This window comes from Ornithodoros turicata, chromosome 2, assembly GCF_037126465.1.
Source record: "Ornithodoros turicata isolate Travis chromosome 2, ASM3712646v1, whole genome shotgun sequence".
NCBI lineage: Eukaryota > Metazoa > Arthropoda > Arachnida > Ixodida > Argasidae > Ornithodoros > Ornithodoros turicata.
In genome coordinates, this window is record NC_088202.1 from 24,919,997 (window position 1) to 24,932,920 (window position 12,924).

The 12,924-nt window shown below is 44.6% G+C and overlaps 1 protein-coding gene across 1 annotated transcript in view; it reads left to right on the plus strand.

Moving 5' to 3' along the window:
* The window catches only part of LOC135385243 (uncharacterized), a 130,284-nt gene extending 118,385 nt beyond the window's left edge, over positions 1–11,899 (plus strand). Inside the window, exons 10-13 of the mRNA XM_064614448.1 lie at positions 6,221–6,341; positions 8,315–8,391; positions 9,940–10,017; positions 10,329–11,899. Of these exons, the coding sequence (XP_064470518.1) occupies positions 6,221–6,341; positions 8,315–8,391; positions 9,940–10,016 (275 nt within the window). The 3' untranslated portion in view covers position 10,017; positions 10,329–11,899. The remainder of the gene's footprint in view (positions 1–6,220; positions 6,342–8,314; positions 8,392–9,939; positions 10,018–10,328) is intronic.
* The last annotated feature ends 1,025 nt before the right edge of the window (positions 11,900–12,924 follow it).

The following is a 12,924-nucleotide window of genomic DNA, read 5'->3' on the forward strand; positions in this document are numbered from 1 at the left end:
CCCATTAACCACGCATTCACTTGCACAAGCTCCACTGTCATATATTGCATTGAATGCGGCGACTGCTCTATGCAATACATTGGTGAAACCGGCCAACAAATACAACCGCCTTACCGGACACAGAACCCCCCCGACACGTCCAACAAACCCCCCCACAGCAGTCGCCGAACACTTTAACGTTCCCGGAAACAATTTTGACAACATTAAACTATACATGGTGTCCACGCTAAGTGTGAACAGATTTTTTAAAAATACATATAACACTTTTTCCAAGATGAAATCAATTTAAATATAGCATATGCTGAAGGGCACTCCATAGAAGGGCATTAGCAAAGTCCAAAGGCAATGTCTTAATTAACTTTCTAATTATAACAGCTACAAAGTTGCCCCAATGAGAACATCTGTTCCTTTCGGCCACCTGATATCGTAGCCGTTTTCGGAACAAAAATCCGTTCGATAGATCGCCCGCAAAAAATTCGTGAAGGAACGCCATATTTTTCTTTATTTAGTTCATTGCGCTTCTTAGAAGACGCGTATTTCCTTCATCCCCAACGGGAGAGGGGGAAGGAGCACAGTGCCGCCTCATGCGTCGAGGATGAGCTTTAACTTGCGGAAACAAAGCAAAAAAAAAAAAAAAACAAATGTAGCGGGTCACTCTATCGGAACTGGCCTTAGCTTGGGTTGCATTTTCTGTTGCCTTTTAATCTTTTTCCAGGACGCGAGACGCGATAGTGTGCTCTTTCTCCCTCTCACATTGGGGGTGAAAGAAAGACCCGTCTTCTAAGAAGCGCAATGAACAAAATGAAGAAAAAAATGGCGTTCCTTCACAAATTTTTTGCGGGCGATCTATCGAACGGATTTTTGTTCTGAAAACGGCTACGATATCAGGTGACCGAAAGGAACAGATGTTCTCATTGGGACAACTTTGTAGCTTTTATAATTAGAAAGTTAATTAATGAAAGTTAATTAAGACATTGCTTTTGGACTTTGCTAATGCCCTGCTAGGGAGTGCCCTTTAACATATGCTATATTGCAATTGATTTCATCGCGGAAAAAGTGCTATATATATTTTTAAAAAATCTGTTCACACTTAGCGTGGACACCCTGTATATTCTAGAAACCGGGTTCAGATCCACACGTGACAGACGTGATAGGGAGTCTTATCTCATGTATATAAGTTCAACGCTCTTCACCCGTTCGGTATCAACAAATCACAACGCACCCTAGAAACACTTCACAAATAAAATATGCTCAGACCTTTTCCCTTCTATCCCCTTTATCATCTGTTATGTACTGCATGGCTACTGCTTTTTGCTTTCTTTATTCCATGCCACAGCTTTGTATTACGAATACAGGGAGTTTCCTTTAACTCGAACCCCACCTTAAAAAAATAGCGCCTCATTGCATCACAACGAAACCAATTGCAGAGTATTACGCCTAAAGTGTTTCGGGGTATTTTTGTAGCGCAATTAATTAAATAATTAGTGGAAATTTCTTTTAATACTTTCTAATTACGAGGATTACAACGAAGATGGCAATTGTGAAGTTGTAGGCGCTGCCATGAGGAAACGAATCCGGTGGGTGGCAGCACTCTAGCTCTAATACGACTCGTTTTTCTCCGGGTCTGCGCAAATGTGCCCGGACTTCCCAGACTTGGATAAAGCATGTTTGCGTCACGCCAAAAAAGCGCTCGATCGCAGCGCCCTCCCACGTCCACTTGACGAACAAGGAGATATGAGATCCATTACACTCTTATCTATCATCCTTGCATGGTGCCGCATATGCTTGACGATAAGAGGGCGCAATGACGGTGACAACGCGGCGCTTTGTCTTTTTATTGTATGTTTGATTCCCTCGTGTTTTTTCTTCTTTCGCTGTGATACAACTGAAAGTACGGGACAAGGAACGTTATCTTTCAACCGAAGCACCTTTACTCTTTGTTCACTTTCGTCACCGTACACGCACTCCTTGTTGGGTGCTCTGCAGGTCAAATAATGCCCTATTACAACGAAGAAAGAGCTGACATGGCGCTTGCCCTAGGTGCTGCACAGAGCAATAAGAAAAAGGCAGGGAAGATTTTTTAGATGTGACATCCAGGCAGGAGACCAAGCCCTGCGACGATTGTTCGTCAGTACGGTACGCTAAAAGAATTTGGCAAGTTTTCCGGAAAGCGTCGTACGTCATCGACACCATCAGACGACGTTCGAACCAACATCCTGGCGTTCTTTGAGGCACACCGTCTAGTCAGCATCGGTGAGGCCAGCAGTCAGAGTGGCGTTCCGTTGTCGACGGTGTGGAGGGAAGCAAAAGAGGCCTGCCTCCATTCTTAACACGTTCAACTGCATCAACAGTTGCAGCAAGGAGACTTCGAAAACCGGTTGCACTATGCCAACTGGCTTTTGCGCACTGTCTGTCAGAACCCGCAATTTTTGAGTAACGTCACCTGTACGGACGAGGCAGACTTCTCCCGGGACACGCAGGTGAACCTGCACAATGCTCATTATTTGAGTACCACCAATCCCCATTGGCTTCGCAAGTCCCATCATCAATACAAATGGTCTCTCAACGTCCGGTGCGGCATTTGCGACGGGACCCTCATTGGACCCGTCTTCCTTGATGGGACATTGACCGCGTACAGATACCTAAACGAGGTTCTTCAGGGCCCTGTGGAAGAGTTCTACGCCAACTTCCCACTCGCGCGATATGGCCAGCTGTGGCTTCAGCACGATGGCGCTCCCGCACGCAGCGCCAGCCCAGCTCCCGCCTATCTGGACCACGCATTTCCTAACCAGTGGGTGGGAAGTTCCAGACCAGTGCCAGGTCCCCGGACCTTACGCTTCTGGATTTCTTCTTATGGGGATATGTGAAGGACCGCGTGTATGTCGAGGACACGACAACACCTGATGCCCTCAATGCGAAGATCACTCAAGTTTGCCGTGAAATCCCCGAGGACGTGTTGCGGAGGGCGACCGAGAACACAATCAGGAGATGCCGATTTTGTGTGATGGCGCACGGCGACCTCTTCGAGCACCTGCTCTGAATATGCATAATATTGTTTCTGTTATGTTGGAATACATGTGCGAAATGCAGACTCACGTTGTTCTATCCTAAATTAAGTTGTCATTCAAATAAGTTACACCAAAAAGAGGCACTTACTTTTATCATGCTCTTTTCTGTTTTCCCTGTGCAGCACTTAGAGGAAGCATCATACCCGCTGGCTCTTCGCTGGAATAAAGCACTGCTTGTGTCACAAACCATTTTACAGAGAGTGGCTGTAAATGACTAAATGCGTAAACGTTAAAAGAGCGGCTGAACAAATGCCACCCGCGACAGCTCTTCCTTGTGTTTTTTGGTTTGCCTGCTTCTTCTTCTTCTTTTTTTTTTTTTTTTTTTGCAAACACATGCTACAGGTTCAAGGGGCTTCCGTGGAAAGATAACCTTCCCTGTCGCGTACTTTGAGTTGCTTTACGGCGAAATAATGAAAAAAGACCAGGAAATCAAACAAACAATAAAAAGACAAAGCGCCGCGTTGTCATGCTCAGCGTGCCTTCGATAGTCTAGCAGATACGGCACCATGCAAGGGTGATAGATAAGAATGTAGATGGAATGGATCGCATATCTCCTTTTTCGTCAAGTGGACATGAGAGGATGGACATGGAGCGCTCTTTTGACGCGACGGAGAGATGCACCGTCCAAGTTTCGGAAGTTCGGGCCCATTTCTGCAGACGCGGATTTCTGCGGGGAAAAAACGAGTTGTTAGAGCAGAGAGGTGCTACCAACCGGATTCGTTTTCTAACGGCAGCGCCTAGAACTTCACAATTGTCATCTTCGTTGTAATCCTCGTAATTAAAAAGTTTGGAAATTAATTTCCACTTATTACTTAGTGAATTGCGGTACAAAAATGCTCTGAAACACTTTAGGCTACTAGTAATACTATGCAGTTGGTTTCGCAGTGATGGAATCAGACGTTATTTTTTAAAGGTGGGGTTCGATTTTAACACCCTGTATATATCTTTAAAAAAGTGCTTTGAAAAAAAATGTCTTTCGGAAAAAAAAAAAATCTTTCGGAATGCTTGCCAATACCGTTTCGTCCACGTCTTCGTGAACCTCCCATTTTTGTAACCGGTCTGGAGCCAAGATGACTTCGTTCACATAATTCCCTTCACACTCCAACAAAGCGCCCATTCACTCCGACCGTACAAGCTCGTACAGACCCTTTCTTCCCTCCGGGCTGTTGACACACAATTCGCATGAACCTTTAACACGTCACACCTAACCTTTAAATACCATGCCAAGGATGAGGACGGTGCCCAAGAACAGTCTCTGTTCGAAATATCTGCGGCTCCTGTTCTGAGGCAACTCCCTTGGTAATGAATACGGTGTTTCATGCAATAACTTCCTGCAGAGGACATACATCATCCACAACAGTAAATATCTGGAAGTTCCGCAGTATAGCTTAGCTCCTCCTGGCTAGTCCCTGCAGCCGCCATATCGCTTCGTGATGTCAGTCGGTTGTGACGGTCGTTCGGGTCAAACAGCGCTCCCAACGACTCGCTCACCGATTCCTAATGCGCATGCGCGACGCTCGAATCGGTCGTTTCGTTCGATCGAAAACGATTCACTAAAACTCTCTGATTCATCTTGCAGCGGTTTTAGTCTGTTATTCTTTGCATGATGAATGGTGTAACGTTCTCGGACGCGTAGCGGTGTGTCGGCAGAACCTTACAGTATCTATTTCTAGTTGCTTTATTCCTGTACACGCAACACTCCTCCCTACTTGTTCCCTCTTCTGACTTGCCGCAATGTAAAGCTATACAGGGTATTTCACGAAAATCCCCTGGCTGAATAATTCGTGAACAAGGGGCGCCATCGAAGAAATTTCTTTTTGGTGAAGATCCTTGGGACATCGACCATGAACTGAGCAGTGTGCGGCTCATTTGCATACGCTCACTAATGAAATAAAGATGCTAACTTTTAACTTTTACTTCGGACGCATACGGAAGCTCCGTTTTACACACCGGGACCTTCAGCGAAAAATATTCCAAGAAAAAAAATGCGGCGATGCTTAGTGATTTTTTCGGGTAATTAACTGGTTTCGGTTTACATATTTCTTGCGCGGAGCAGTGCACCAATGCGCTCTTTGGATCTGTTAACCGGGCGTCAGTTTCATGTTCATCCGCCTGGTTGACACATGGGGGTGACGGAAGATAAGGAACAGCCGCAAGAGACTTTTGCTATTCGTTTTCAAACCGACTGGTAAACAGCGCTGGTGGTTCTGTCGTTCTGTAGGTGAGATAGCATGCTCTTATCATGGATGATGACGAATGCGCCTCGAGGGCTGTGAACAAGTGGGGTACACTCTTAAAAATTAGCTACACCACATTGCACGCTCCTAGCCAACCATCATCCCGAATGCCAACGTTCTCCCTCGATTTGTTGGAAACGGGAGGCAGGACCTTTTTTCTTCCTTATGTTCGGAATAATTGACAGTACAAAGAAAGCGTACCCATCCCAATTTCCTCAAATGAAGGGAGAGAACGTTGTCATTCGGGATGATAGTTGGCTAATAGCGTGCTATGTGGTGTAGCTAATTTTTAAGAGTGTACCCCACTTGTTCACAGCCCTCGAGTCGCATTCGTCATCATCCATGATAAGAGCACGCTATCTCACCTACAGAACGACAGAACCACCAGCGCTGTTTACCAGTCGCTTTGAAAACGAATAGCAAAAGTCTCTTGCGGCTGTTCCTTATCATCCGTCACCCCCGTGTGTCAACCATGGGGATGAACACGAAATTGAAGGCCGGATCGCTGATCCAAAGAGCGCATTGGTGCACTGGTCTGCACAAAAAATATGTAATCCGAAACCAATTAATTGCTCGAAAAAAAAAACACTAAGTGTCGATGTTTTTTTTTCTTGGAATATTTTTCGCTGAAGGTCCCGATGCGTAAAACAGAGTTTCCGTAAGCGTGCGAAGTAAAAGGTAAAAGTTAGCATGCTTGTTTAATTAGTGAGCGTATGCAAATGAGCCGCTAACTACTCAGTTCATGCCCGATGTCCCAAGGATCTCTACCAAAAGAAATTTCTTCGATGGCGCACCCTGTTCACGTATTATTCAACCGAGGATTTTCGTGAAACACCCTGTATAAATGGAGAGTTCACGTTCCCTGGACAGTTGTAGATCATGGAATCTCAGTGGCTATCTTGCAAATTCTTACAGATGATTCGCCTCTTTGTGAGACCAGAGGCAATGTCGCACGATGTGTTCTTGGTAGCGAAGACTCAAAAGACTGTTTTACATACGACTGTAATGGGCCCCTCAGAGTTGGCGTCAAGTATGGGTGAGTATCTCCGCCGCATTCATACGTCAGAGTACATTCGCCAGAGTAATGAGTCTCAACTCTACGGCACTAACCAGTCTGTGTCCATGGAAAATGCAGAATATTTTAAAGCTTACAAAGTTAAGCAACTTGTTTTAACATTTGGAGATGATACTCAAATATGCGGATGAAATGTTGGCCGAACATACGAGTGTCCTCCGCGTGTGCTCGATGTAGAAACCTTGCACCATGGGCGGAAATCTTGCACAACAAAATCTTGCGCAACTGAAATATTGCACATATCCCTATCTTAGATATGAATACGTTGCTGACATTTTCGTGGCCAGTTTGCGTTGGCGAAAGGTCCTTGGACTCCTTTGTGCTGAAGCTGGACTTTCAAAGAAGCGCTTGCGAAAGCCTTCGAATAATATGTCTGTGCACCAACTATTAATGTAGAAACGTACCCTGTTCTCAGAGGCTTTGGGTGGAGGTGCCATAGAGCGTCGCTATGCACTGTTATCCAAAAAGTATACATTAACTCTAAAAGGGGAGTAAATGGCTTGTACCATAGTGGACCCCTATAGATTTGTTTTACCACTTGTTGAGGGAGTAAGCGTGTACTTCGCATGCCCTGTAATTGATATACTCGAATAGATATCGAAGGATATAGTTCTGTAGCCCACATGATATACCGAATGAGGAGTGAAATCCGAAATATCGGATGAGAGAAGTGCAACACGTCTTCCGCCGCCGTTGTTTGGCATTCCCGTCCCGCAAATCACCAATCGCTCAAAGCCACACGCAGTGCACACACCTTAGCGTTGCACGTTAGAGGGCACAAAGAACGCGCCCTCGCGGCCTCTTTTGAATCACAAAAAACAGAAGCATTGATGCAGCATTAGATCCGTATTTGTTGTTGAGCGGTAGAACATAGGTATGCAGCATGAATACAACTAAAACTTCTCAAAATCAAATTCGCCAACCAATGGCCGTAATTGACAAAGTTTAAGTTGGCATATAGCAATTTTAAGCATCCTTTAATGGACCGCTGGACCTCCCGCCAATGGACCGCTGACATTCTCCACCCGGCCATGCCAAGCAGAGTTGATCCAGCGCTCGCTTTCCGCATGCCTCGACATACCTCTCGTCAAGATGCCACATTAGTTCATCGAATGCGCCTCGATGTGGCTTTTTACAACGCAGTGGCGTTACAGCTTGAGACAAGTTGACTCTACCCAATGCACTCACTGCGGTGTTGTTGAAGATCTAGAGCGCATTCTTCTCCATTGCACACACTATATACCGCTTCCCGAACCGTACCCACCGGATCCCTTAATGAGCTCGCTCCCCCCCCCCCTCCTCTCTCACAAAATCGATTGGTCCCTGGCCACACCCAGCCCACCAACGCTCTGCGCTCAATGCTCTCTTCACCTTTCTGTATACCATAGGACTTCGATCCTTGTTGTGAAGGGGCTCATTATTGCATTCCCCACATCACCACCAGCAATGGGATAGGGTATCGCCCCTGGAGATCCATTCATCATCTCTCAGTAAAGTTGTTGTTGTGTTAAGCACCCTCATTTGCATATTCGTACGTTTCATCTTCACACTCTGGCCGTAAGCAGACGACTACAAGCGGAAAAGTATAGCGGAAAGCGGAAATCATGAAAGTATTACACAGGAACCTTGGTACTGTAAAAGAGCTTTTGTAACTCTCATCCCGCATAAAGCTGTTATGCGTAATCGTGTGAATGTACTAGGCGCGTGTGTCTACGCGGTATCTAGCTGGACCTCCACAGAGCTTCCAGTTCGCTGTCCTGTCTTGCCTGTCGAGATCTGTGAAAGCATGTTTCCTCGGAAACGTTATTACGTGGACATCACGTTCCACACTTTGGCTATTCAATAAGTATATGTGTCACAATAAGAACTCGAGAGTGCGTTGAACGCATGGGCATGCATTCTGAATTTTCTGAACATTACCGATTATATTGCAGGTTAAAGCTAAGGATACGCTTCCCCGGTGGTGATGTCGACTCAAAGCCTGCATTCTTCATTGCTGGGACTCCGATATGTAAGTGGTTGAGAGAACACTTTTGTACATTCGTCCTTCGTTCATCCTGCACTTGCCGTTTGCAGCGACAATATGGATAGCGCGGAATCCGGATAAATCAATCTGGAGAGCAGACGAGCACCAAGTTAAAACAATGCCTGTGTTTACTTGGTTGTACAGGCTACGTACGCTGCAGCAACATCAGCCTGGGATGAGGGTATTAACACCCAATAAGCTCAGAATCGGTGCTGCACAGCTGTACTCGTCTTCGTTAGTTTACCGTACCGGCACCGCACGTGTGGGGATAGTTTTTCTGCACGCACCCTGCACGTGCGGACAAAACCTCGACGGCAAAATTGAAAAAAAAAAAAGCTCTATGATAGCACATAGGATAAAGGTGAACGAGTGCCACTCAGGACACGAGACGACTATAGAGTCACTAAATAAGCTTATTTAGTGACTCTAGAGACGACTAACCAGAAGTGTTCAAGAGACCACTCTCACAGATACGGGAGAAATGTTCTTGAAAGTAATCAATTTTTTTTGTGTTCATTAACGAGAACTGAAATATTCTTGGCTACAAATTGGTCGATGTAGTTCCTACGTGAAATTTTTAATGGAGCGCTTGGTGTTCTCAGTGCAGGATGATGTTGTAGATGAAGTAACGATAAGTTTAAAATGTAGGTTTGTGTCACCGCAGGAGGATAAGACTTTAGAAGAAAATGGTCATGGTAGTTATGCTTTCTAATGATACATTTACACATCAAAGGTTGTGTCTACTGTAAAGGCATCACACGAGTGGCAGACTGTTAATTGTTTGCTATACACTATATGTATGCCTGAGTATCACCAGAAATACAGACATGTACGTGCAACGAAACTGTGTATATTATGGTTACCATTGATGGTAGACATTTAGCGGAAGCATGCATACAAAGGTAGAAAACGGTGGAATGCTATTTCTTCTGCAAGTGGCGATACACCATGTGTGCAGTACAGCTACAACTTAGAATAGCATATTCGATGTATTCTTCTGTTAGCTTTTCTGTCCCCAGTTCTTGCAGTCGATATCCAATGAATAACAACAGTCCACGTGAATCCTGACGAGACGCACATACATGAATGACCGGTCGTCGCATCTGCTCCAAATGTATCGCTTGTATTTTGTCATGCTTCCGCTGATGCTGAAGTTGAGAAGCAAGAGAGCACATATTACATACGACTTCAGAAACACATATGCAAAACTGCTCATGTTTGTCCGCGATTTTAAATAAAGTTGAAAAGCAGGACGGAACGCTAACTTCCCAGCCTGTTAGAAGCCCAAGTGAAGTTCAAAACAAGACAAACAAGGGTACACCGGAATCTCCCTGTAGTCACACCAGACCACTTCAGCGAGCACATCAAAAACGCCACAACAGTCTAGTGTGTACACCAGGAAACAGCAGAATAGTTCTGATGTTTTTATTTTTGTGTTTTCAATTGGGGAATAAAGTGGTTTATTTTTAGCTTTTCTGAGCCAAGTTCACGGTTCAGAGCTCTGTCTAACGCCTAGTCATTTATTCCTTACAGCGGGAGGCGGTGACAGGACGAAAATGGCAACACAGGCAACGTCATCTAGGCTAAACAATGGAAGACACCCAGAATGAAGTAAGCAACAAATTTGGTGTATTCGAAAGGAGAGTAAACGACAGGGCGAGTGACGGAGCAACTGTGGATAGGGTTTAGGATAGTGTTGCTTACGCGTCCCTGCCGTCCGTGAAACAGTCGAGGATGAAAATATTCTGGTCTTGACGACAGCAAGTAGTCATTCCTCTTCAGAATGTATGTCGTTATTATTCATGGACGGCTGTTATACTGACGTTGCTTACACAGTCATCTACTGTCCAGCGGCCTCCATTCTTCAAAATCCTCACTGTCTGTGTCAGACAGTTACTTTATGTTTATTTCATTCCTTTCAGGTGACGATGTATCTGGAAGGGACCAGATTCAACAACCAAATATTCTAGATATTCTAAAATGGACAATTTTGATGAAGGAAGACGGAAGGATGATGATTTGCCTCGCATTGGCATGCCTTCATCTCGATAAGAAGAACCTGATCGTGGGAGTGACGCTAAAAATATTTCAATTAGCAAGTTGGGAGACATATAGCGGTCAAGCAGTTTCCGAGTGTATTTGTCACTTTAGGCGTCGATGTAGACTTGTCTCCCCGGGAGGCTTTACTTCTTAGGTTCAGTTTCGTGCGAATAACTGCGACGCAAGATTTGTTCCTCTGTTTTCATTGATAATCGTATCGTAGAATAGATCCCCGTAGAATACATTACACAGCTTGCCGATGAATTCATTTCAAATTATTATCACAAGTACTGGGCAAGCAACAATACACTGATTTAGGGAACATTTCCTCCGCTATCTCTAGCAAAAAAATACCCACTATAATTTTATCAGTAAAAAAGACCGTACGGCTCCTCCATTCTTAGAAACGTAGCTTTGCTAAAATTTTAATGCGCAGCACTCAGAAAACAACACTAAAGCTTTCTTATTTCAATATGTACACGCTTTCGCGTGGTGGAGGAAGCCCACTGAAGTATTCGTATCACTGCTATAGAGTTTAGAATATGGCACGTGGACATTAATCGGAATAGGGGTGATACACACCCAAAGAATGCAATGCCGAAAAAGGCATTTGCAAGGGAAACAATTTTTGACCATACTTGGCTGTTGAGTGTCGACGCAGTAAGTAAGTCGAAAGGAGAGAAAGTAATGGGCATCAAGATATCTTCAAAAGTGTGGGAAATAGATTAGACTGTCTGGTGGACTACGTGTGCGCCTGGGAAAGGTATGTAATTCTGAGAGACGTATTGGGCGGCTAAACAAAGGTACATATGCCTAAAAACTTAAATAAATAAAAAGAATGTACAAGGAAGCAGGTCTAAGATTGAGGCCGCGGGGTTTAAGTGATTTGAATTTATATGTGAAATAGTACTCTTTATTTTTACGTTAAACATTTAGTCAAAGATCGTCACAACGGGTTCCCTTGCACGAGCATTTTTAGCAATTGTATTCTCTCACTGTGTATCCCCTTTTTCTGATTTGTGCCCACGTGACATATTAAAAACTCCATATATACCTGTATGAGGTACCACTTCTTTCGTGCCTCATGCAGCGTGAAGCATGGTCCGCCACACGAAAGCTTATCAATGTTCATGTTTTGAGTGTTGTGCATTTAATCTCCAACTTGACTCTGCTTGTACACGCGCTACACTCTTAATACAATGGAAGTACACATATTGAAACTTAGAACGGGCTAAGGGTCAACTTAGACCGATATGCGGGATATTTGTTATGCGGAGCACACGTGAGCTGGTAGGAGATGGGATGATTGATCAGTAATCACCGCGCAGAGTTACTTAAACCGCTGTTAATACATCGTTAGTAAACTTCAGTTTAGTGTTCTGCGTGTCATAGGTTAAGTAATTCGTTATAACTGCACGGGACTTATGTGTTCAAGAATAAATTTTTCAAGCCATTCATGGGATTAATTTAACAGATTAGCCTCACAGAAGCCCTTCCCCCTTACTCATTCCCGCATCCGTCAGCGGCTCCAGCAGTTGCAACACATGAACCGTGGTCTTCTCTGGCAGGTACGGTCGACAGTTTACGTTAGAGAAAAACCAATATATTATTGAGTAATAATGCATTAGCGAACGGAACTAGCTTCTACTACTTGTAGTCCGGGGAAGTATACATGAGAAACAACACTTACAAGCTGGGCAAACATCACGAAAATCAGGAGAGACAAAACCAGCATCGGGGAATAACAAAGGAAGATGCATGGCCTCAATAAAAAACTCGCTAAATACAAATTACCAGAAAGCAAATGAGAAGACTTCATCTCGAGAGCAAAAGGCGGACACGGTACTTCCTGCGAGAACAGACCGACAGTTTATGGGTTCTCTCGTGCCTCAATACGAAAGTTCGCCTGGCGTTTGGCAGCGCGACACTAGCGCTACCTTTCTCCCCTGGTGGTACAGGGAGGAAAAGCTTACGAGATACTCGTCAGGCGAAGAATGTGATTACACGCGCTGTGCACGGCCTTCCACCTGTTTCCTTGCAATATCTGAGAATGTACAGCCTGGGGAACGGGACAAATAAAAGCCTGGGCCACTTTACTGTTATAAAACGCACGAACTCCAGAAAGAGCACCGGAGCGTGCCTGTATCATATCTGTTGCCTTTTCTTTTTTACATTCAAACTGAAGCTGATAGCAGTGTGATTCTGCAAGCTCATAAGCTTGAGGTGTTGGGCTTTTGTATCTGCTTCGTGCCCCACGCTCAGGCTTTTTTCATAATGAATGAGCAGCTCGCCTGCGTCTAGGTGATTCTGTCATAGACGTAAACCTATGTCTGGGTTACGTACTACTATGTCAAAAACATAAGTAATGTGGATTATACATATATATTTTTTAAATTCTTAGTTACATGTTCTACAGACATAGGTGGAACAAATTGCTAGACAGCGAGTGATTGGCTGCAGAGGATCACATTAGGCGAG